The sequence below is a fragment of the Rana temporaria genome, chromosome 3 (genome assembly GCF_905171775.1).
Source record: "Rana temporaria chromosome 3, aRanTem1.1, whole genome shotgun sequence".
Taxonomy (NCBI): Eukaryota; Metazoa; Chordata; class Amphibia; order Anura; family Ranidae; genus Rana; species Rana temporaria.
This window is the reverse complement of record NC_053491.1, coordinates 428,123,800-428,150,316: the sequence shown is the minus strand read 5'-3', so window position 1 is coordinate 428,150,316 and position 26,517 is coordinate 428,123,800. Positions and strand designations below refer to the sequence as shown.

Here is a 26,517-nt window from a genome sequence, read left to right as displayed (position 1 = left end):
CGCCTGGCTGTGCAGGGTGAGAGACGGACGACAATCACCAGCAGCAGTTATGGGGGTAACACTACATCAGTGATTTGGAATTGTTCCTTAAAAATTCTCATTCTTCAGTTTAAATTGAAACTATAGAAAACATTGATTAGACCAGCAGCCTTCATAGTATATAGTCCAAAGGCAAATACTCAACAATAATATAGGGGGAGCTTGACGATCTAGCATAAAAGTCTTGTATGTGTAGTTTCCTCTTCAAGCAGCTGTACACAAATCGTCACAAAGGAATATATACTACAAAACAAAACAGAAATAGAGTGCATCTAAGAATATCAAGAGATGAACAGGGTATGCAGCTCACTTTGGCGCTTGGCTGAGAAACGCTAACTTGTGTCCCAGCTGACAAGCTTAAAAATACACACTACATATACATACATGATACATACTAAAACAAAACATGATCTTATACATCCAAAATCATTAAAATGATATACCCCACCGTGATGGATTTACCAAGGAACACCTTACAATTAATACTGGTTGCTCCAAACCACATTGGAGTAAACACATAAGTCTGGCCAACCATCAAAGCCAATTTACAGCTGATGTTAGGCGTGGTGCATCCAATGGGATTTGTTTTTGAATATCGCTTAGAGATTTACTATAGATTCCTGCTTTTTAAGCTTGTCAGCTAGAACGCAAGGTGGTGTTTTCTTGGCCACTTGTCAAGGTGAGCTGCATACATTGGGCTAGCTAGATTCAGCAATCATTTACGGCGGCGTATCTCCAGATACGCCGCCGTAATTTCAAATCTGCGTCGGCGTATCGTTACGCCGATTCTCCAACGCAGATACGTCCAAAAAAAAGGCTTCCTCCTCCAACGTAACTTGAATGCGGCGGCGTATAATTGTGTGCATTCTGCCGCTGGCCGCTAGGGGCGATTCCGTTGTTTACGGCGTAGAGTATGCAAATTACCTAGTTACGTCGATTCACAAACGTACGTGCGCCCGGTGGTAGTTTTTTACGTCATTTGCGTAAGGCGTTTTCGGCGTAACGTTGCTCCTGCTATTAGGTGGTGCAGCCAATGTTAAGTATGGACGTCGTTCCCGCTTCGAAATTTGAATTTTTTACGTTGTTTGCGTAAGTCATTCGCGAATAGGGCTGGACGTAATTTACGTTCACGTCGAAACCAATACGTCGTTGCGGCGTACTTGGCAGCAATGCACACTGGGATATGTACACGGACGGCGCATGCGCCGTTCGTAAAACACGTCAATCATGTCAGGTCATCACACATTAGCATAAAACACGCCCCCCCTTCCACATTTGAATTATGCGGGCTTACGCCGGCCCCATTTACGCTACGCCGCCGCAACTTACGGAGCAAGTGCTTTGTGAATACTGCACTTGCTCCTGTAAGTTGCGGCGGCGTATCGTAAATACGATACGCTGCGCCGCCGTACGAATGGGTGCAGCTACGTGAATCTAGCCCATTGATTGCAAGTTACTTGTCCATCTGCTTATACTCTTATGCCGAGTACACACGATCGTTTTTCATGACGTAAAAAATTCTATTTTTTTTTAAATGTCATTAAAAACGACCGTGTGTGGGCTCCAGAGCATTTTCCATGACGTGAAAAATGGGCATTAAAAATTTCGAACATGCGCTATTTTTTCATGTCGTTTTTCACATGGTCATGTGTAGGCTTTAACGACGTGAAAAAAAACATGCATGCTCAGAAGAAAGTTATGAGACGGGAGCGCTCATTCTGGTAAAACTAGCGTTGGTAATGGAGATAGCACATTCATCACGCTGTAACAGACTAAAAAGTACGAAGACTGAAAAGCGTGAATCGTCTCTCACCAAACTTTTACGAACACGAAATCAGCAAAAGCAGCCCCAAGGGTGGCGCCATCCAAATGGAACTTCCCCTTTATAGTGCCATCATACGTGTTGTACGTCACCACGCTTTGCTAGAGAACATTTTTTTCACGATCGTGTGTAGGCAAGGCAGGCTTGACAAGAATCGGGTTGAAAAAAACTTCGTTTTTTCTAGACCATTAAAAATGGTCGTGTGTACGCGGCATTAGATTTGCTCCACTTTTGTTTTGTTTTTGTATTAAATAGGAATTTAGGGCCAGATTCACAGAAGAGATACGACGGTGTTTCTCTGAAACGCCGTCGTATCTCTCAGAGTATCTATGCGACTGATTCATAGAATCAGTTACGCATAGATAGCCCTTAGATCCGACAGGTGTAATTGTCTTACACCGTCGGATCTTAGGATGCAATACCTCGGCCGCCGCTGGGTGGAGTTTGCGTCGTATTCCAGCTTCGGGTATGCAAATTAGCAGTTACAACGATCCACAAAGGTTTTTCCCGTTGTTACGTCGGCGCAAGTCTTAGTTTCCCGTCGCAAAGTTAGGGGTGCTATTAACATGGTGAAAAATTACTCTTATTTTTAATTTTTTTTTTTCGGCGTAAGTACGTTACGCACGTCGCGATTCACAAACACGTCGCGCCGCCGTAATTTCGCGCAAAGCTCGTCCGGAAAATTGCGAACGGAGCATGCGCAGTACGTCCGGCACGGGAGCGCGCCTAATTTAAATGGTACCCGCCCCATTTGAATTGGGCGGGCTTGCGCCGGACGTGTTTACGATACACCGCCGTAAGTTTACAGGTAAGTGCTTTGTGGATCGGGCACTTACACTGAAAACTTGCGGCGGTGTAACGTAAACGGGTTACGTTACACGGCCGCAATTCTACGTGAATCTGGCCCTTACACACCATAACTCAAAAGATAAACTATTATAAGTGATAAACCAGCATATTGTCCAAACCTTTCCTGCCTCATCTTACTGATCATTATGTCTACCAGAAGATAATGCTCTGGTTTAAAGTAGATGTCCTGAAAACCATTTGTTTTAGGTAAAGCTGATATCAGGAACTTTATGCAGCAATGGTGCACACGGGCCTGGCGTTCAACTGCCTATTTAAACTTGAGGTCTGTCTAGCTTTCAGCTCTGATCCTGTAGTCTGTGTTCCTAAAAAAAATGTGATTTTGCTATTGACCGCTATATCTGATGCTTCTCTTTGGATGTCATTTGCCTGGTATGTCTGCTGCTCATCTGCGCTGTTGACCCCAGATTAGACTTCTGACTCTGCCTCCTGACTTTGTACTTTGCTGCCAGTACATTGCAAACTCCCGCCTGTTCCCAACCTCAAACCCGATCATGATCCTGTACCTATCTTCCTGGCTGCTGCTGAGCACAGCTTGTGACCTGACTCCATACTGCCACTGGGTGGATCCCTGCAATTACAAGCTCAAGTATACTGCTCCAGCGTCCTCGCACCTGCACTCTTGTGCTGCCCTAGCAGCCCCTGTCTCCACTACCAGGGGTGCTTGGAAAGGAATTGTGCAAGAGGCCACCCTCGTCATCTCAGGCTCCAGAGTCAGGTACATGACAACTAGCAGTGGTATCCTCCATATTTTTCTCATAACAGTTCCCCTTCAAGCACTTTAAACTTACAAGTACTTCCTTAAAGCGTCGAAACTCAGTGGTTCTGAATCGCTGCACTGGGGGACACAGATACTCGCAGTATCCACTGAGCTTCACTCTCTGCAGCTGATGGACACAGGAGACATATGACAAGCGCGACTGCAATTCTGCCATGTCAGGGACCTGGAAGTGAACAGCAGTGATAAATCATAACACAACACAAAGGACATCCAACTAAAGGAGACAAAGTAGTTATACAATAAATGTTGATGCGATACAGTCTTATTAAGAAAAACATTCATATGTAAAATATTTTTAATTAGAACAACCAATATTATTTAACTATTCTAAGATCAGTAAACCTGATCCTGATTATTGCTTGCTACACATTCCACATCCAATTGCCCTTTGTCTGGATATACTTAATAAAATAATATTAATATTTTTATTTCAGCTGCATTGTGAGATTTTTGTGTATGATGCTAGACATGTACAGAACGGAAAAAAAGGGGTAATGTTTTGTTTCGGATAGAATTGTTATGTTACTAATTTTGTTTTGTTGATTAGTTTTGGAATTTGTTTTGTTTCATTAAATTTTATTTAATTTAATTTTGTTTATAAATTTTCGAGCGAATTACAAATTTTCGAAAAATTTGGATTTGGACTGGTTGAAAAATGATAGACTGATTTAAATTCTGTTTGAAGAATAGCTGGATGAGAAGTTGGCCGGCTGCTGTGTCCTTAAAGGGTCACTAAAGGAAAAAAAATTTTTAGCTAAATAGCTTCCTTTACCTTACTGCAGTCCTGGTTTCATGTCCTCATTGTTCGTTTTTGATTTGAAGTAGCTGTAATTATGCTGTGATATCCACACTTCCTGCTTGTCTGGCCCCTTATGATAAATCTCATGGGAGCTTCTCACTGTGGTCTAAGCTGTGTGTCTAAAACTCCATCAGATTCATTTTAAAAACAAAACACTGCCCTGGATTTGTTTGTTTTTGTTTGGTGAGTCTTCCCGACTCACCTCTCACCCGGAACTTCATGTATGTACCTTTAAAACCGAAAGTGAATCTAGAGGCACATTATATGATAGATTAAATTCAATTTGTAATCATTTTTAAAAGCAATCGGTTAACTTTTATGTCTCTATACCCAATAAACAGTCATTTCAGCAAAAAAAAATTTTTCATTTAGTGACCCTTTAAAAAGCGACGGCTCATCAGCTGACAGTGGACTTCCCCACTTAGAGCTGAAATGTAAACAAAAGAATGCAGGCAATAAAAATTTCTGAAAAATTCCAAAAAAAACACAGCGTGGGCAAATATCAAGGAAAAAAATGGCAAGGAAATACCCATCGGGTCTGGTATGGATTTTAAGGGGAACCCCATGCCAATAAAAATTAAAAATGGCATAGCCCAACCCCCAAAAGCCATAACACACCCTTATCAGAGCATGCAGCTCGGCAGGCCAGGAAAGGAGGGGCAGCGAGTGCGCCCCTCCCCCCCAAACCATACCAGGCCACCTGCCCTTAACAAGGGGGGTGCTTTGGGGCACCCCCCACCCCAAAGCACCGTGTCCAAATGTTTAAGGGGACAAGGGCCTCTTCCCCACATCCCTGAAAAGATACTACACAAGTTTTTGACAATTCCTTTAAGAAAATAATTTAAAACAATGTCTCTCGGTGTAGATCCATCGTTAATCACGAAGCTCGACGCACCGCATGAGTTTCCCCCCTGTTCTACATTTTCTATTGTCGCCATTCTTTTGTTTACATTATTTGTTTTGTATTTATATTTTGTAGTTGTTCACATTATTCTATTATTTCAATGAGTCATCGGTTGTTAAGGACGGAGCGGCCGGATTCCTGGCCCGCTCCTTAACAACCAGCTATTCTTCACACAGAATTCACACAGAATTTGAATCAGTCGATCATTTTTCAACTGCTCCGAATTAGAATTGTTACAAACATGTGGAATTTGTTAGAAAATTAATAAACAAGATTCATTACTATTACATCCGAATCTCCAAATAACCAAAAATGTGTCCAAATTTACATTTGGACCAAAACAAATTGCACATGTTTATGCATCTGTCTGACCTCTTTTTATCATATGGTCCATTAACATAACTTATTTTCTTCTATCTTGGCAAAAAAAAGAAAGTGTGTTTATTTAAAATCATATTCAATATAATGAAATCCAACATATATACAAAGAAAGGCATCTTGTTTTTTTTTATTTTTTATGTTGTTATATTGATTATGATCAATACATTTTAGAAGAGCAAGACCACGACTCTATGGTTATGCAAACTTTGGTTTCTTTGTTGTACTAGTCAGAGGGATAGTAGGTCTCATCAAATGCCAAGGTACAGTTAGTAAAGAGGAAGTCAGTTCCTGAATGGTACTAATTTCTTCTTCTACTTCCAACAAATAAAAAAATGTAAGTTATGTTTTATTAAATTTTAGTAGTAGTGCAAGATACAGTACAAAGACAATTGGGCAGCATATAAAACAATACACTGCCAACAAAACGGAACCAGAGTAAGCTCCAGATCTACAATACAGTACTGCAGTGCATGGCGGCAAATAGAGTTACAAAGATTGGTTTCCAAGATATATACTGTACATATATTGGGTTGTTAAAGGAGACAGGAATGCCACCATGCAGCCGTAATTCACAGTGTCACCAACACAACAGTAGAGAATAAGCAATGAAACAAAAGTTAAAGTGGGAGCCCATTGGTCAGATAGGGAGAGAAGACACTACTGACAGGTCAACTCCCACTGAAATATGGAATAATCAGCATAGGACAGCTGCGTCAGAATTCTCTAACCACAGAAATGTAATTTGCTCGGACATCCTTGGCTTTTGTAGGAGGCCTTACACAACAGAAGAGCAGAATTAAAAATCACTTTTGACCTGTCTAAGGTCAGGGGGCAGTGGATTTCCAAAGAAGCACTATTGCTTTTCTGGCATTATACAATAATGTAGTCAAGAGTATTCTAGCTAGGGACCTTCCTATTAGCGAAAGCCTCTACAAGACCCAACAAGCATATTTCCAGTTCCTGGGGTACCTGAACAGTGGTTTCTGCTGCTAAAAAAAATCTGAATCTGAAGCTAGTATCTGTCTATAGCTGGGCAAGTCCAAAATATGTGAAGGAAGTCTGCATGGGAACAAGAACATTGCCAGCATTGCCAGCAGGGGGAACTTGGGGGAACTCAGTTCCACCACCTCTGGCTTAGACCCTTTGGTGCCTGCTCACCACAATCACTTGTAAACACAGAAGTCTGGTTTCTGTGTTTACAAGTGACAGCTTTGTAACCCCCCTGAACTCTGCACTCTGTATGTGATGCAATTCTGGTATTTAATGCCTATTTAAGACCCTTCTACTGTTTGTGAAATCTGAACGGGTCGTGGTTGAGTTCCTGCACCCATTTTCTGAGAAAAAAAGCTCTGGCCAGCACACTTTAGAAAGTAAATGGGTTGATTGCCTAGATCTACCGCTAATAATCCTTATTCAATGAAAAAATATATTCACATTAAGTATTCAAAACTCGTCCACCTGGTAACCCAGGGGACGCAGTAAAGATAGACCCAAATCGCATAAACAAGCACACTTTAGAACCATAATGCCCCGTACACACAATCAGAGTTTCTTTCGGAATAAACTCCGACGGGTTTTTCAGATGGAATTCCGTTCAAGCTGTCTTGCATACACACCAAATTCTGACCGTCAAAAACACGGTGGACGTACAACATGTACGACGAGCCGAGAAAAATTAAGTTCAATGCTTCTGAGCATGCGTCGACTAGATGCCGAGAATGCGTGTTTTTTTCTCCGTCGGAGTTCCATACAGACGCAAGAAATTTTTTCCGTTCTCTTTCTAACCCTGTCAGATTTCCAACAGAAAAAGTCTGATGGGGCATAAACGCGGTCGGAATATCCGATGAAAAAATTCTGTCTGACTTTTTCCATCGGAAATTCCGATCGTGTGTAGGAGGCATTAGTGACAAACACATTTTTATTGATGGTCAGTCCTGGTATCAGTATGATACCCTTCTGATCCACGTTCATGTGAACAATAATAGATTGTTGATACCTTCCATAGTTAGATATGTTGCATCCCCTTGCATTTATATGCAAAGCTTTTACACTTTTTGAAGCTAATTACCTTAACTTTAGCCGCCCAGGGATTGAGGCGATTCCACAACAACCACCAGCCTGACAAGCTGTCTCCATAATTATAAGTATCCCATTCTTCCTGCCACCCAACATCTACTGCAAGGACGGTGCGGGCCCCCAGAGAATGAGCCACATCCGCTTGAGTGAAAGAAAATAAAGAAGGGGATAACATGAGAAAATAACCGAGAAGGTAGCTATAACAACATTTGATGATGCAGCCAATATCCCTGGCTGACCTGGGAGGTTATTCACATAGCATCCATCCAACAGGAGATGAGAATCCTGAGGGTCACAGAGCGGTGGCAGATAAGGCGTGTACGAAGTGCTGGCTCGAACATAACGCCACAGGCTACCTGTGGGAACAAAACTATCAAAACGTAGAAGCAAATAGTAGCAGTTTTTTAAATAGAAAAAAAAAAACGGAACAAAGAAATTGTATCTGTGGCTTTCAGCAAATCAAACTCCATGGGGCAGATCCACGTACCTGCGTGTAATCTTCCGCCGGGCGCAGCGTATCTAAGATACACTACGCCGCAACTTATTTTTTTCATTTTGAATCCACAAAGAATTTGCGCCGTAAGTTACGGCGGCATAGTGTATCTTTGGCGGCGTAAGGGCGCGGAATTCAAATGGATGTAATGGGGGCGTGTTTTATGTTAATACGTCGTGACCCGATGTAAACAACGTTTTTTTTTAACTGCGCATGCGCCGTCCGTGGGGGTATTCCAGTGCGCATGCTCGAAAATTAACCCGGAAAAAGCCAATGCTTTCCGACGGTGACGTCATTCTACGCAAATCCCTATTCACGAACGACTTACGCAAACTACATAAAAATTTCAAAATTGTACGCGGGAACGACGGCCATACTTAACATTGAGTACGCCTCATAACAGCAGCTTTAACTATACGCCGGAAAAAGCCGAACGAAAACGACGTACAATGATGCGCCGGCCGGACGTACGTTTGTGGATCGCGTTTGTGGATTGTGGAAATCAACGGAAACGCCACCTAGCGGCCGCCGAATTATTGCATCTAAGATCCGACGGCGTACTAAGACGTACGCCTGTCGGATCGATCCCAGATTCCATCGTATCTTGTTTTGTGGATACAAAACAAAGATACGACGCGGGAAATTTCAAATTACGCCGGCGTATCAATAGATACGCCGGCGGAATGCTTTTGTGGATCTGCCCCGATGTCTTTTTATCTCAGTAGATGTTAGAGAACTAAAAAAAACTCATGATAGGTGGTTATACTCAACAGTCTTATTTTCCTTTGCATATTTTTTTTTTTTAGCAATCAGCTCTATTGTGTTAGCCACCCATGCAGAACTATCTCTCACCTTCTCTATGAACCCTCATTGAAGAGGAGCTGATATCTGTTGTGATACAGAAAAACGGTAGCCACAAATCCTACAGAAAAGTGCAGTGACAGACAATATGAATAAAAGAAACATGATAAAGTGGAACTAAACTCTCTCAGACAACATTAAAGCGTTTGTTACCCCAACAATGATATGTGCCTGTTGCACCATGTACTTGTATGAGAAAGTATCCTGTTCTCTTTGTATTGCTTCCTTTATGTGAAATCCCTGGTGTTCCTGCTAGTCCTCTTGCTTTCCTATTATAAAAGGACCGACCGCACTAGGCAGGAGAACACACCGTGGTCAGTTCTCTAGCTATTTTGAGAACTCAGTGTGCTGTCTTCCAATAATCAGACTTGTCCTGACACCCCCTACCGCTGCACAGCCATTTACTGTAAAGTTCAGTGTGCTGTGTCGTTCCTTCTCCTCCCCCAGCTCTTATGCAACTAAGAACAGAGGGAATGTTATTATTTTTAACCACTTAAGGACCCCTTCAAGCCGATATACGTTGGCAGAATGGCACGGCTGGGCACATCAACGTACCTGTACGTTGCCCTTTAAGCCCAGCCGTGGGGTCGTGCGCACCGCCGGCGCGTGCACGCGACCCGGCCCAAAGCTCTGTGACCGCGGCCACGGGACTCGCGGACCCGATCGCCGCTGGAGTCCCGCGATCGATCCCCGGAGCTGAAGAACGGGGAGAGCTGTGTGTAAACACAGCTTCCCCGTTCTTCACTGTGGCGGCGTCATTGATCGTGTGTTCCCTTTTATAGGGAAACACACTCCCAAACTGCAATTGTCATTTGCACAGTAAACAATGCATTTTTAATGCATTTTTTGCTGTGAAAATGACAAAGGTCCCAAAAATGTGTAAAAATTGTCCGAAGTGTCCGCCATAATGTCGCCAGTCATGAAAAAAATCGCCGCCATTAGTAGTAATAAATAAATAATTAATAAAAATGCAATAAAATTATCCCCGATTTTGTAAACACTATAAATTTTGCGCCAACCAATCTTTTTTACCAAAAATAGGTAGAAGAATACGTATCGGCCTAAACTGAGGAAACATTTTTTTTTTATATATATATTTGTGGGGGATATTTATTATAGCAAAAAGTAAAAAATATTGAATTTTTTTCTAAATTGTGGCTCTATTTTTGTTTATAGCGCAAAAAATAAAAACCGCAGAGGTGATCAAATAACACCAAAAGAAAGCTTTATTTGTGGGAAAAAGGACGCCAATTTTGTTTGGGAGCCACGTCGCACGACCGCGCAATTGTCAATTAAAGCGACGCAGTGCCGAATCGCAAAAACTGGCCAGGTCCTTTAGCTGCCTAAAGGTCCGGGTCTTAAGTGGTTAAATAGTAAAAAAAGGTATTTATAAAAAAAATGTATATCCATACAAAAATGTTTTGCCATTAATTTCTACTTTAAACTGAAAGGGTTGTTTTACAAGGTGATTGTTTACAAATCACTTTAACGATTTTTAATCCCTATGCTGCTAGCATTAGTAAATAGATAGGAAGATATATTACATTTCTTTGTTGTAAACTTTTGTTTTACATTTCTTCAGTTGCTTCCTGGTTTCTGGCCTAGGCCAAAACCTCATACATCCTTGAAGTCTTCATGGGCATTATTTTTCTTTCACCTGGAGGAGGAGCTTTCTCAGCTAAGTATACCCTCATGCCTGCGCTAAGGGCAGAAGGATTCCAGGAAGTAAATGTTACATGAATCATCTGCCCTTACTCAAGATGGCAATGGCTTAAAATTATAGGGGGGTGGGAGGGGGGTGTTTAGCAAGTGATTTCTCAGCAAAGTAAAGCACAGAGACATAGATATATGGGTGAGTTTTCTTTGAATATTAAAAAAATAATTCGAGTTTTCAGTTTGTGGTGCTCAGATAGTCAAGTCCCACTTTAAAGAGAAGAGAGACAGGAGGGAAAGTTACATTACTTGGATTTGCCGCTCTCCAAAGAGGTCAATTAAAGTATTGTTGAATTGGGAGCCTGATAACAGTGAGGTGGTGGGGTAAGTAAGGTCCATGACTGTCCGTACCAAGGAGGACATCATCTAGTTTCATAGAAATGAAAAAAAAAAAACATATGGTGAAAGAAATTTAAGATGACTACAACATATCTCTAGCTAGTAAAATTCAGGAAATATTTTAACTGCACCTAGATACACCCAAACCTCATGCTGATCCCACCCCATAATCCCAGACTCCCCATTTTTGTAATCCTATTCCTTCATGTGTTTTGGAGCTGACACTGTCCCATCATATTCAAGATGAGTATGAGATAGAAATTATTAAATTAAGCAAAAAGTATTATTTATACCTTCATTGTGATTCACCAGGACATCACTGGATGAGGTGATCGACAATGGATTTACATTTTGATAATTTCATGTTTGTTGTTTTTAAAAGGACTTTTTCAAACATATGGTATGTTTATTTACTCTATTATTCTTTTGTGAATGAGTAGGGCCTTGTACACACGGTCGGACAAAACCGATGAGAATGGTCCGACGTACCGTTTTCATCGGTTCACCGCTGAAGTGGCCTGATGGTCTGATGGGCGTACACACCATCAGTTCAAAAACCGATCGGGTCAGAACGCGGTGATGTAAAACACACGACGTGCTGAAAAAAACGAAGTTCAATGCTTCCAAGCATGCGTCGACTTGATTCTGAGCATGCGCGGGTTTTGAACCGATGCTTTTCTGTACTAACCATCGGTTTGGACCGATCGGGCAGCGGGCCATCGGTTCGGTTTTGAAGCATGTTTTAAAATTTTGGACCGAAGGAAAACAGACCGATGGGCTATACACACGGTCGGTTTGGACCGATGAAACTGAACCTCGGTCCATTCTCATCGGTTTTGTCCGACCGTGTGTACAAGGCCTAGGGGTACTATCTACACCAGGGATCCTCAAACTTCGGCCCTCCAGCTGTTGTAGAACTGCACATCCCATGAGGCATTGTAACACACTGACATTCACAGACATGACTAGCCATGATGGGAACTGTAGTTCCTGAACAACTGGAGGGCGGTAGTTTGAAGACCCATGATCTACACCATACTTTTTCACGTAGGGAAGTGATGGATACCTTGGGGCTTCTTAATTTTAAGGCCTCATGCACACTGGATGTTATTACGTCCTCATCAATATGGCGACAAGGTGCTTTTCCAGGGGGGTCATGTGGTCTTCTGCTCCCCCCCACTTTTTCCAGGCTACATGCTTGGAAGTCATTTTGATGAGGAGCTCTACACATTTATTTTTTTGCTGTACAGTCTACTACGGCAATTTTTAAATTTTTGTAAAAAAAAAACTGTATGGGGCTACCCATAAAACAGGTCTGGTACATATTTTGGTGGCAGTGAGGCGTTGCACACACGACCGAACATGTCTGCTGAAACTGGTCCGCAGACCAGTTTCAGCGGACAGATCCGACCGTGTGTACAGCCTAGCAGACAGGTTTCCAGCAGACAAAAGTTTTAAAGCATGCTTTAAAACTTGTCGGCTGGAAACCCGTCCGTCCGACATGTCCGCTGGTTAGTACACCTAACCAGCGGACAGAAATCTCCCGCATGCGTCGAATGGATTCGACGCATGCGTGGAAGTATTTTACTTCCTGGTTTGGTGACGTGGCGGCGTCAACGTCACCGCCACGTCACCACGCTGTCTGTCCACGGGGATTTCGGTTTGATGGTGTGTACAGCCATCAGACCAAAATCTCCCAGCGGACATGTCCGATGAAAACGGTCCGCGGACCGTTTTCATCGGACATGTTGTATCGTGTGTACAGGGCCTGAAATGTCATTTACCAGCAATTTAAATTGTATTTTTTTTCTTCTTTGTAAATGTCAGTTTTGTTGTAGCACACTGTATATAGTACATTGTACAGGTGCACCATTACATCGGGTTTAAGGCATCCTGCAAGAACGCATTAATGCAAATTTTGGAATGTTTCACTGTAATGCCCTGTACACACGATCGGATATCTGATGGAATCTAATCCGATGGATTTCTTCGTCGGATATCAGATGAAGCTGACTTTCATCAGTCTTGCCTACACACCATCAGTCAAAACTCCGACCGTGTCCAACGCGGTGACGTAAAACACTACGACATGCTGAGAAAAATGAAGTTCAATCCTCCTGAGCATGCATCGGCTGGATTTTTCTCCGATGGAGTTCCACACAGGCAATCGTTTTTTTCTATCAGTTTTATATCCATAGGAAAATTTTAAAACATGTTCTATTTTTTTTTTTTCACCGATGGAAACAAACCGATGGGGCCCACACATGACCCATCGTGTGTACAAGGCTTAAAAAAGTGCTGCTCCCTGTAAAAAATAAATAAATAATATTTGGTGCATGTCTCTTTTGGCAGTTCCCAGCCCCCATTGTTTGACAACGGGCAGAATTATTTTTAAAGATTTGGCTCCCATTGACTGCAATGGAGTCCAGATTCACAATCAAACTTATGAGCTTTTCGGTTTCCCACAAACCAAACCCAGGCACGTCCATCTTATCCCCACATGCAAGCCAAATACACCTCCCAGATACCAGGTCTTACCTTTGACCATTTACATGTCCGTTCTTCAGTTTGGTTACTGTTACGTTCTTCTGCATAAACTCCGCCAACTAGAGCTCCCATGGAGGTACCTCCTATCATATCCACAGGAATGCCTGCCTCTTCCAAAGCCTTAATCACTCCTACATGTGCAAACCCTCTGCATATTAAAGAAACAATATATAAATACAAAAACAAATGTTAAACTTGGAGAAAATTTAATCTTAAAACACTTGTAAGTCTGCATAAATCTGGACATAAATTCACTTATGTCTAAAAAAACGAAGCACCCCAATTATAATCTCACTTACCTTGCTCCACCACCTCCTAATACCAAGGCAATAGTATTTCCTGTTAGAGCACGGGCAAGCCTGGAAAAATCACTGTGTCGGTCAACCTCTTTTTGACGAATTCTAGAGTAGAACTCAAGCTGATGCACATACACAGAAGGGGAGAGAAGGGGAGAGAAAGACCAAGCCAATGCAGAGACAACACAGCAAGATGTGACATGTGAGGCAAGATGATATTACTGTGAATTATCATACAATATGGCACAACCTACTATTTTTAAAGCTAAGGACCCACAACATTACATACATTCAGACGTTGTGGTTTGAAGTTGTAAACTATGAAACTCTAGATCAGTGAGGGTAAACCTTGGCACCCCAGATGTTTTGTAAGTACATTTCCCGTGATGCTCTTGCACTCTGCAGTGTAGTTGAGCATCATGGGAAATGTAGTTCCCAAACATCAGGGGGGCCAAGGTTCGCCATTACTGCTCTAGATTAACACATTCTATTAGCTAGCAAATAAAACTTAGTGAAAATGAAGTCACATTAGAACAGAATCACACCAATGTACAAAAGGGATATACCCCAAAAAGTTTACTAATAGGCATCTGTCCCTTAAAATGTATCCCCCTGGTTGCTCCTTGTGTTGCCGATTGGAGAAAGAAGTTGTAACGGGAGGGCCCGTGGAATCCAGAAGAGCTTTGAAAGTATGAGATACTCCTGTTTCAGCTTCACCGATGACTCTTGTGTCTAAAGTCATCCTATGTCCACTAGGGGCATAGGATGACTGAGAAATGATATCTTGGACTACATGAGATGGGGCAGTAATGTAATGAACACTATATTCAAGAATGTCTGGAAGAACTATTTACAGGTTGTTGATTCTGAAACCAACAGGTCAATTGAAAGCGTGATTCATTCAATGTGGGAACACATACTGTAGGGGTTAATGTTGTCTGCTACTGTGATGTAAATTAACCTTAGTATGGCTCCCAAAGACCTTTCATTGTGTTATACTAACTGACATTGTATTGTGTGAAAGTTCTATTGATGATAAATGTGGATTGTGAGTTAGCACAGTCTAAAGGTCAGATGTCTGACATGTCAGCTGTAGCTAATTAGCTCATGTAGATTATCTCAGTCAGAGTCAGAATGTCTGTCTACTAAAAGATGTGTATTGAGGGGGGCTCGTTAGTAACCATTGTATGATGTTGTGGGTGGAGTGTGTCATTGTCCATTTGATTACTGCAAGTATTCTTTTTGGTGTATATAAGAGCCTGCCTTCTCAATAAAGAGTGTCTATTCCTGTTGAACCAGAGAACAGAGCTGTGTGTCTCATTTCTGGGGGAAATCTGTATAAGCTGTCTTGTGTTCGGAATGGAATATCGTAAACGGCGTTAACCCCTGTCCCATTTGGGGTTCCGTTACAGAAATGAAGAAATATGAAATATATAAATTCTTAGGTCCAGTCAAGCACACCAGTAAACATTAAGGAATCAAGAGTGCATTGTATCATTTTCCCCTTGCATGGAAATTGGGAGTTTTTGCTTCATTTGGACAAAAAGCTAGACATTTTAATGGAATTTTACAGTGCAATTAGTGATAAAATATCATTGTTAACACATTGATCATAAAACTGTATTAATGCTATGGCTTCCTGCTTTTGTTTTCTTTAAAAGTATGCTACAGTTACCATTTTATGTGGTTGCCTCTTAACAAACACCCGCGTTGGGGCACGGATATGGAAATGTGACGAAATCCAAGTCCTGATTTTGAGCCATTCTACTGTGTCTGATGGCATAGGACCATCCATTCGATGTAGGAGTACGAGTTGTTTAAGGGCCCTGATAGGAGAATTCTCAAGAAACTTTTCAAGCTGTGGTGAGTAAAAACAGGGGACAGATCTGTAACAGCACCATGAACATGGAATTTACTTGATCACACCTTCTCTTATATAGCATTAACTTAAAATGCAATTTCAGCTGAGTAGGAAAAAAGAAAACCTTCCTAAGCATTATACATTACAAGGATTTTTTTCCATTTTTTTTACCTTAGCTGCTTGCATTTTTTCAAATATTTAGATAAGGCATCACAGTGAATTAAAGTGTATCTAAACCTAAAAAAATGTTATATGTTGAGTGGCCTACATGTCCTTGGATGTTGTGGCTATCTTAAAAGTCTTTGGGGCAGATCCACAAAGCGAGTACGCCGGCGTATCTACTGATACGCCGGCGTACTTTCACATTTCCCACGTCGTATCTTTGTGTTGAATCCTCAAAACAAGATACGACGGTATCTGGGTTAGATCCGACAGGCGTACCTCTTCATACGCCTTCGCATCTAAGATGCAATTTTTCGCCGTCCGCTGGGTGGTGTTCACGTCGTTTTGCGCGTCGAGTATGCAAATTAGCTATTTCCGACGATCCACGAATGTACGAGCGGCCGACGCATTAATTTACGTCGTCTCTAGTCGGCTTTTTCCGGTGTATAGTTAAAGCTGCTGCCCCTTTATGTTTTATTTGTTCTTATCATCTGGTATTCCTACCACTCACTGCTTTGCATATAATCTAAAGCAGGGCTGCTTAACCCATGGCCCACAGAGCCCTCTGATGTGGCCCTCAACCTCAAACCAGGGAAGCACATGCCATGCTCTGGTATAGCGGGTTGGCAAGCCCAGATTGCGAACAACAGGTTGCCGATCCACCACTGCAGAGCATCAGAATGCATGGAGCTGGAATCGGCAGTAAAGGAAGCAGGCAGCCACGGAGGGAGCAGGAGCCGAATAAGCCGATACTTCCTCTGTAGCGCCTGTTAAGGTGGAGTGATACCAAGTGCACTTTGTCTGGGACCATTATAGCAGCCTGGAGAGCGATGCGAGCAGAAGCTGGAAGAGGAAAAGGCCAGTGTATTAAACATCACATGCACTGCACTTTTGTAATGGGCATATTAGCAGTTATAACAAAAAAGGTTATTAGGCTGCTTTCACACTAATCCGCAGGTACAGCATAGTGCACCTGTGGGTTAGCTGCACTGGGCCATAGACTTCTATTATATCCTGGGGGTTTGGTGTGCTTTCAGAAAGTGCATCACATCCCCAACATCCTAATTAACGAAAACTCATTTAAACTAATTTTTCCAAATGTTCGTAAATTCGAATATTCGAAAATCAAACAACCCGAAAATTCAAAAATCTGAAATAATAACTAATTATTAAATTAAGGCTCAGGACTGATGCGCTGCAGTTTACCTGAAAAAAATCTGAAAATCCAAAAATAAGGAAGAAAATCAGAAAATTCTAAAGAATGACTAACTAACTAATAATAACTAACTATTAAAGCGGATGTCCGCTGAAAAAAAAGTATTAAAAGTCAGCAGCTACAAGTACTGCAGCTGCTGACTTTTAATATCGGCACACTTACCTGTCCTGGAGTCCAGCGCCGCCCGCAGCAGAAGACGAGCGATCGCTCGTCACTCTGCTGCCCCCCCGCCATCCTCGGTGAGGGATTCAGGAAGTGAAGCGCTCCGGCTTCACTGCCGGGTTCCCTACGGCGCATGCGCGAGTCGCGCTGCGCCTGCTGATTGGCTCCCGCTGTGCTCTGGGAGCCGAGTGTTCCCAGAACACAACGGGGGAGGGGAATGGGAGGTGACGTCCTGCCCGCAGACTGTGGCCGGAAGTGGGTGCAAATACCTGTCTTAAGACAGGTATCTGCACCCCCCTCCCCCCTGAAAGGTGTCAAATGTGACACCGGAGGGGGGGAGGGATCCGATCAGTGGGAGTTCCACTTTAGGGTGGAGCTCCGCTTTAAATTATAGGTATTGGAATTTCCTTTCAAATTTGGCTGTTAGTGAACGTAACGAATGCGAATTATCTGAAATAACGAATGCCCTATCTAAACGAATGGAGCGTAATGAATTAATAATACAATATTATTTATTATTAATTTGTTCCGTTACATTTTGCGTCATTCGTTATTTCGGATAATTTGTAGCTTCGGCTAAATTTGTATTTGTTACGTTCACAGCCAAATTTGAAAGGAAATTCCAATACCTATAATTTAATAGTTAGTTATTATTAGTTAGTTAGTCATTCTTTAGAATTTTCGGATTTTCTTTCTTATTTTCGGATTTTCAGATTTTTTCAGGTAAACTGCAGCGCATCAGTCCTGAGCCTTATAGGTGGCTCAGGACAGTAAGGTCTCATTTACATTTGCGATTGGGGGGCAGTAAAAGCTCTTAGTTCATGGTGGCCCATGATCGGTTACCAAATCACTTAAGTGGTCCTCACTCTTCACCCCTGATTAATAGAGAATCAGCATTGTCACCCTATGATGCTCCCCTGATTTGGACAACAAAACCATCCCCTCTTCTTGACTCCATTAAAGTGGTATTAAACTTGATAATGACATCTTCGCAGTTCGCTCATTCAAGCAGTGAAATAGACGGAACTCAGAAGGAAGAGCAGGGCAAGATGGAAGCACCTGGAACCAGCAGAAGCACCGACCCCACAGCACTGAAGGGCACCATTTGACAGGTAAGCCTGACATATTGTGCTAATGTGGCAGAGTTTAATACCGCTTTCAATTAAATCTTCCAAAATGAACGCTATGTGAGAAATTCTGACTACATTATAGTAACATGTATAAAGGGGGAACTAATGCGCAAAACCAAACTAACCATGGGCAACTATAATGAGTGTAATTCAAAATAACAATACTAGAATATATGAGCAGCAGCCACTACCAAAACAGTGCTCACGCACCAAATGACATATGTAAAGAGGGGAGTGTAATGGCGCTTGCCAGTGGAGAACTATAATAAAGTAAATATCAGATAACGCACAGCAACGTATGGATATTGACCAATGAATCCAATAGAAATGTGTTCCACTCCTAATTTCCTCAAAAACCCTTCATGACATCCACAACTAAGATGTGAAGGGTAGGAATAGTGAGATTAATGAAATTAATAAAGACTAAAATGACATATTGAAGTCATTGAATATTGTGAAAACAATTGCAATACATAATAGACTCCAGTGCCATCACCAAATATGCAAAATAGTGATACAGTGAATAATGATAATCATGTAAAGTCCAAAAAACACAAAGTGAAAAAACTTTGAATGTGTTTAAAAATCGGAAAAAAATGTGCACCAAAAAATTGTGCACCAAAAAATTGTGCAAAGTGAAATAAATGAATAAATAATGTTCAGGCATAAATAAATAAATAAATACAGTTCAGGTTAATAGGGTGTTCAAAGTAAATTCCAGCGCTTGATGAAATATTCCAAAAGTGCAAAAAATGTGTATATAAAATAAAGTTAATAAGGTGCTTAATTTCAAAATTTCCCAAAAGGTGCAATAATGTTTAAACAGAAGATACTGCAATCCACCGCACGATCCTCCAATGTAGCTGTGCAGACCCAAGATAAAGGAAATACTAGCCTCTCACCTCAAAACAGATAAAACCAGCCTGTTAGATGTGGATGCAGCACACACTATGGATCCAGAAAAGCTCAGGTCGCTCCAATCCTCCGACCACAGGTTCATCCAGACCACTCTCAATGAAAGCAAAGTGCAAGCTCCATAGTGTAGTAAATTAAGTAAGATTTAATAAACAAAATAGTAGCACTCACATTTAAAATGGCTGTAAACAGCATGCAGATGGTTACAGCGAATGTTGTAAATGGGCAGCAGATCTCCGCTCTCGGCCGCGAGCGGAGATGATGTCACCAACGGCACTTCTCCTTCACCTGACGCGTTGCGTAGCAGATCAACGCTACTTAATCATAGGTATACCTATGATTAAGTAGCGTTGATCTGCTACGCAACGCGTCAGGTGAAGGAGAAGTGCCGTTGGTGACGTCATCTCCGCTCGCGACCGAGAGCGGAGATCTGCTGCCCATTTACAACATTCGCTGTAACCATCTGCATGCTGTTTACAGCCATTTTAAATGTGAGTGCTACTATTTTGTTTATTAAATCTTACTTAATTTACTACACTATGGAGCTTGCACTTTGCTTTCATTGAGAGTGGTCTGGATAAACCTGTGGTCGGAGGATTGGAGCGACCTGAGCTTTCCTGGATCCATAGTGTGTGCTGCTGGGCTCCATCCACATCTAATAGGCTGTTTTTATCTGTTTTGAGGTGAGAGGCTAGTATTTCCTTTATCTTGGGTCTGCACAGCTACACTGGAGGATCGTGCGGTGGATTGCAGTATCTTCTGTTTAAACATTATTGCACCTTTTGGGAAATTTTGAAATTAAGCACCTTATTAACTTTATTTTATATACACATTTTTTGCACTTTTGGAATATTTCATCAAGCGCTGGAATTTACTTTGAACACCCTATTAACCTGAACTGTATTTATTTATTTATTTATGCCTGAACATTATTTATTCATTTATTAATCACTTTGCACAATTTTTTGGTGCACATTTTTTCTGATTTTTAAACACATTCAAAGTTTTTTCACTTTGTGTTTTTTGGACTTTACATGATTATCATTATTCACTGTATCACTATTTTGCATATTTGGTGACGGCACTGGAGTCTATTATGTATTGCAATTGTTTTCACAATATTCAATGACTTCAATATGTAATTTTAGTCTTTATTAATTTCATTAATCTCACTATTCCTACCCTTCACATCTTAGTTGTGGATGTCATGAAGGGTTTTTGAGGAAATTAGGAGTGGAACACATTTCTATTGGATTATAGTAACATAATCCGTTCTAGTATTGTTATAAAAAGGAACTCCAGTCGTCTGCTAATATGGGCAAAGATGAAACTCCCAGTGGAACAACCATAAGGAAATTGTGAGGGTGTGAGTGTGGATTTCAATGAAAATGTTATATGTAAAGCATATGGTTACTTTTGTACTATTTTGCTGCATTTAACTAGTTCTAGTCCTCATTGCAAAAGGTCAGCTATTTCTGTCCACAAACAAATTTCAGATCTGGATTTTAGTTTATGATTTGGTCAGAAGTCACATGTACCTTCTAGCTGAGGCTGAAGCTGTGGACATCTGCCGATATGTGAGAAACAGGTGCAGGAAAAACCAAAAGTTATTTAAGGTTGGCCAAAGATAGGCAAATATTTCCCCATGAACAGGCAGGTCAATAGAAGAGAGAACAATTGGGAAATGATTGCAGGGAGATTGTGCAGCAGAAACAGTCCAATACTGGTAAAGCAACATTTAAAAACAGAAGCATTGCTTGTTTTATTGAGGACTTTAAGGCCAGCCTAAATGTAAAAGTTCAATATGATCTTCTAGAGCTCCATAACATGTCTTTGTCTTACCTCTCCAATTACTGGTGCCTCTTCTCCCAGCCCAACCACCAAAACACAATCTGCCTGGCGGATGCAGCGTACCGTCCATGGTGTAAGCGAGAACTCAGTTTGGTAGAGGACAATACGGTGAAGATCTTCCTGCTGGGCCAGCCATGTTGACAGCTGACACTCGTGAGTACTAACAAAAAATGGAAATAAGTGTAAGGTGTGGTAACCAAGGGGTCTTGCCTTCACCAAGCAAATGACCAGCTTGAAGATGAGCAGATATTAAACCTGAACTCAGGGATAAACAAACGGTGTCTAAATACAAGCAACGTCTGAATATTTACTTGAATTTTGATGTGCTTTGAATATTTTTTCCAGATTTGTGCAGCAATCCAGTGTGGCACTTTGTCTCTGTGCAGGAACTTCCTGTAATAAGGAAAAGTCACTCCTGCACTCTCTCCTTGTGTAGGGTAACTGGTATTGTATCTGCCCCATGCTGTAGTTCTTTGCAGGCAGCCTGTAATAGGAGGGCCTACTGGGTCCCTCACCCATCTCTGCTCTCTGTACAGGCTATGTAATGTACAGTGAAGATCGTATGCTTTGTGATGAATTCCTATGTTAACATAGGTTTAATATATTTACTCTTTAAAATGTACTCATTTAATTTGTATGTCCTTGAATATGATTACCTGATTTCCCCTTATTCCCTCCTTTTATTTCTGTTATCCCTGAATTTAAATCAATAAAAATATTGAACGCAAAGAAGTCACTGTTACTTTTACAATGTTATATTTCAGTTTTCAAAGTAATTTGTTGCACACAAAAATGTCTTTTAATCAAAGTTTTGTACCCGGAGTTCAGTTTTTAATCTGTTACATAGGAATGCAGGAGTTGTAGCTGTGATGATTTGAGTATTCGTTTACCAAACTTTAATTTAACTGTGTATCTGGGATTGTCCATGAATTTGTCCATAAAGCCACCTTGTACTTTGCCGACGCAGGGCAAAACAACAGATTGATTTTAATACTCCCCTACCCAGAAGTACATACTCAGCCACCCAGTACTTAAGGGTATGCAGGAGCATGTAACTCAATGTGACAGTGCTGGAACTTGGTGATTGGCCAGGCATCGGCAATGGGGAGATAGTCAACCTTGTGATAGCTCTGATTGGAGATCAAACTAGAATTGACACAGTGCTGTCTTTCCTTGGTCATATCAGGCATTTAAAAGGAAGGTTAGTATGTGTTATATTGCTTTGCGTGGGAAATACACAAGTTCAGGTAAATCATCTTTACAATATAACCCCAACCAAGATGACTCAACTTGGCTCTACCCAATCAACACAGCGACTATAGCATAAAGTGCAAGTTGCACACATCGATGGGATGATAGTCTCACTGAATGGCAACAATTATTTAACATTTATTTTCAGTTTTTACAATCTTCTAGTCAACAGAACTCTAGAGTTTACACCAATACTGTTTTTGCCACCATGAAGCCAAGCTTTTTCTCACACGTTTTACCCTGCAGAGGCCTCTGTGCACACAGGAGCCTTACAAACCTTTCTAAGGCATAGGCTCCAAGCCGCGCCCTGATGATGTCACTTGTTAGAACCAGAGTTGGGCCTGAAAGAGGTAGATTGTCAGTATATTAACTCTTCCAACACAACGTGTTCTACCATCTATTTTCTTACCAGACATCTTACCTATTGTGTCCAGAGCATTTTTAAGCTCCATGGTAAAGGCGGAGAGAGGAACATTATCACTGCAAGGTAATACACATACTGTACTCAAGTTACTGGCCACATTTCCAGAATCTAATAGAAAGACAGAGAGAGTAGGATTAAGATAAACATGGAATGTTCGATAATAGATACTTCCCTTCAACGTTTCTATTGTGTAGGTTGGCTAGATGCCATTCATCTTCAATAAGATTTTGTTTTCCTGTTCCCTTTGCCAGTCTGAAATCTCAACTACTGTATAGACTCAGCTCTGTAATTGAGTACATGATGCTATTTAAAGTGGGATTCCAGCTAAATGCATAGCTCAATAAGGTATGTTTAGTTTTCCTCTCAAAAGATGTACAATTTTGGCCAGCCTATCTTGTAATAAACAAATGATGCTGATTATGATCCAATAAGGAGGCCAAGGGTGGAAAATAATTTTTTAACCATTAAATACGTGTGTCAACTGCCTGGTAAGAAAGTGTGGCAGAAATGTGTAAATCACAAAAATAACTATACAGAATTGTTAACCCTCTGGCAGGTAAAACCAATAACGTAAATTTGTTTCAATCCTATTTGCCCAGAATACCACTTTAATGCATGTTTCTGTCATATGTAATTTATGAATGTATGAACCAATAAAAATAACCCCGTTTTCCTTTTTGTGTGTATGTAACCCTACTAAGACACCTTCTGTATTTTATACTTGTAAAACAACACATTCTGGCATCCAAATAGTGATAACCATAACATAGCACTATATTAAATCCAGTCCTTCAGAAGTCTGGGTGTACATGCTCCCCCTAGCATCAAACAATGTCTCCTGAAGAACCATGGTCCATCAAAAAAAAAATTCAGGTAGAAACTGGATTGTGCTTTGTGGTCATAACAATACTACTAAGAACTAGTCACGTGATGCAACGATAAGTAGGGTTTGGAGCATCGGGTACAGACAGAGTTTGAAGTTTTAATACGAGTTCGGCGCTTGTGGATGTTTTTTTCTACTTCACTACCTAAATGTGAGTTTTTTATTTGTTTTTTATAAAATGTATCCATTATATGGAGTCACGCTACGGTCTGTTTTTCGCTCTTCTTAATGCTCCCATGATACATTGAGCCTTGCCATTTGGACGTATTGGCACTCGTGGATTAATGCCCGCTGTCCTTTCATTCATGTGAGTGCATTTTCTCAAATCTTTACCTGTTCAAAGTACCCTTACAGTGTCACGCTATATGCATTGCATATATCTTCTCTTTTCCATGACACACATTGGCCGCTGAGAGCTGTCTTAGGCCCCGTACACACGAGAGGATCCATCCGCTGAAAAATCTCAGCGGATCGGTTTCAGCGGATAGATCCCCTGGTGTGTACATTCCAGCGGATATTTATCCGCGGATATTTCCGAATTCCAGCAGATAAAAATTTGTAGACATGTCTACAAATCTATCCGCTGGAATCGGAACCAGCAGATCGATCCGGTGGTCTGTACAGACTCACCGGATCGATCCGTCCGAACCCATCCCTCGCATGCGTCGTAATGATTCGACGCATGCGTGGATATCCTTATATGACAGCGTCGCGCACGTCGCCGCGTCATCATCGCGGCGACGGCGCGACATGTCACCGCGATGGGAATTCGGTGCGGATTTCAATCCGATGGTGAGTACACTCCATCGGATTAAAATCCGCAGAGGATTTATCCGCGGATACGGTACGGCGGACCGTATCCGCGGATAAATCCTATCGTGTGTACCAGGCCTTAGGAGTCAGGAGGAGGTGTTTTATCAGCCCACACATCCAGCTGCGATCAGGATCTTGGTTAGCTGTTTGGATAAGCAGCCGTGAGGTGAGCTGCCAGCACATCAGAGGTGTCATCACTGAAGATTTCATTTGTGCACATTGCAATTTTGGTGGAGGTGTTTTATCTAGACACTGTTCTGTGGAGGAATTACTGGACTGCTATTTAGGAGCTTCATCATCACTGGCGCATTTATTTAAGATCCGTGACTTCATTTTTTTAAACTGAAGCTGAGGTAACGGTGCATGACTAGATAGTCTTGAAGGGAAATCAGTAGAAGTACTTGTATGTTCAAGTATGAGAAATTACATTTATTAACTATTGAAACAGATCTCAGTGGACCAACCAGTAAGACAATGACCCCTAGACATTTGCTGGTAATCAACTGATTGTACCAATTTTGGTAGGACTGTACAACATTCATCCAATCTTTTTTTTAGATGATAAATGCACTTATTACATTTTTACCATTTTTATAAATATTCTCCAATTTAAAAAATATCTCTTTGCGCCGGTATGTGATTGGCACATCTCAATTTCTCATTAGAAGCAATATTGCACCAACATGAATTAGGCTCAGACATGCATACGTGTCTGTAAACAAAGGGGAGGCCAGGACTATCAGTTTAGCCTTACCTGCCACATCTCCTTGTGTCTCTTGAAGGTTTCCAAGGATTTTATGGCTTAAAATGTGAATTAGTCTGGTCACCACCTGCAGACAGGTTACATTTGTTAAGGTTCCACAGAAAATATAAATCTAAAATACCTGATTAAAATGAACATCCACATAAGGAAGGGTAATACTATTTATTATGTATATAGAATAACAATTGCTGTGTCACAGTGGGATGTCAATTTAGTTGTAAATCTGATTAGCAAATTCATTATTTTATAGATCAATCTGTTATTAAGCTGACTATGGGCGATGGCTCTCATTTTATTCTTTGGTCCCTTCCAGAAGAATCTTATTTAAGACCTTCAGAACTAGGCCATTCTGCAGCTTAGTTTTTATAGTTATATTTGAAATATTGACAATGGAAAAGAGCGACAGGCAATAAAAGGAGAGGTAGACATCAAAGATACTATTAAATTATATAATTCCTACTGCGCATGCACGAGTCACGCAGCGCTTTGTGAATGGGTGACTGCCTTCTAGGACACACACAGGTCCCAGAAGACAGCGCGCCCCATTTCCCAGATTTTTTGGAGCTTTTTTGTCAATTTTTTTTTTTTTGGGGTGGACCTCCGCTTTAACCCTTTTGTATTTTATTGTATTGTACTGTCTCACTTTATATTATAAAGTGGTGAGCAAACTGCTAGGACCTTCCAAAAGCCAAAATCTTTTGTGGTTGCAAAAATCATTTCAACAAGCAGTTGGCAGCTCTTTAACTCGCTATCTTATATTTGTCCTCTGTTTGCTGCAGGCAGGGATGTCATTTCTAGAAACAAGTCTGCACCATCTGCATGAGCATAGCTAGAACTAATGTTTGGGCATACTGAAGAAAATCCATTGTCATCTGACTCTAGATATAAATCTAACATACTACACTGACAATCTCCAGAGGAAAGATGTGATCTATTCCTTGAAATTACTCTGCAACTATCCTGATCTGCTCTATGGCTTGGTTAGTTATCAAGTATGCAAGTCTAACACCCTGTTGCTCCTGGTTGTTCAGCCTGAATTAAATCGTGAAATCTTCCACCTGCCCTGACCCTATACCTAGTTCCTTGACTATGTCTGACCTCTGAGCTGCACTTTTCTGTGTAAGTTTAAGCTTAGTTTATGAAATCAATCATTATACGTCACTAGTAG

General features: G+C 41.3%; 1 protein-coding gene across 2 annotated transcripts in view; it reads right to left on the bottom strand.

Moving 5' to 3' along the window:
* The window catches only part of LOC120933208 (patatin-like phospholipase domain-containing protein 6), an 89,268-nt gene that overhangs the window by 11,758 nt on the left and 50,993 nt on the right, over positions 1–26,517 (bottom strand). For both annotated transcript variants that reach the window (XM_040346286.1, XM_040346287.1), the window contains exons 20-31: positions 25,341–25,416; positions 22,888–22,998; positions 22,744–22,807; positions 21,207–21,375; positions 15,594–15,776; positions 13,922–14,040; positions 13,614–13,770; positions 10,986–11,102; positions 9,015–9,084; positions 7,909–8,025; positions 7,662–7,810; positions 3,520–3,672 (exon numbers count right to left, since the gene is read on the bottom strand). In XM_040346286.1, coding sequence (XP_040202220.1) covers positions 3,520–3,672; positions 7,662–7,810; positions 7,909–8,025; positions 9,015–9,084; positions 10,986–11,102; positions 13,614–13,770; positions 13,922–14,040; positions 15,594–15,776; positions 21,207–21,375; positions 22,744–22,807; positions 22,888–22,998; positions 25,341–25,416 — 1,485 coding nt within the window. The remainder of the gene's footprint in view (positions 1–3,519; positions 3,673–7,661; positions 7,811–7,908; positions 8,026–9,014; positions 9,085–10,985; positions 11,103–13,613; positions 13,771–13,921; positions 14,041–15,593; positions 15,777–21,206; positions 21,376–22,743; positions 22,808–22,887; positions 22,999–25,340; positions 25,417–26,517) is intronic.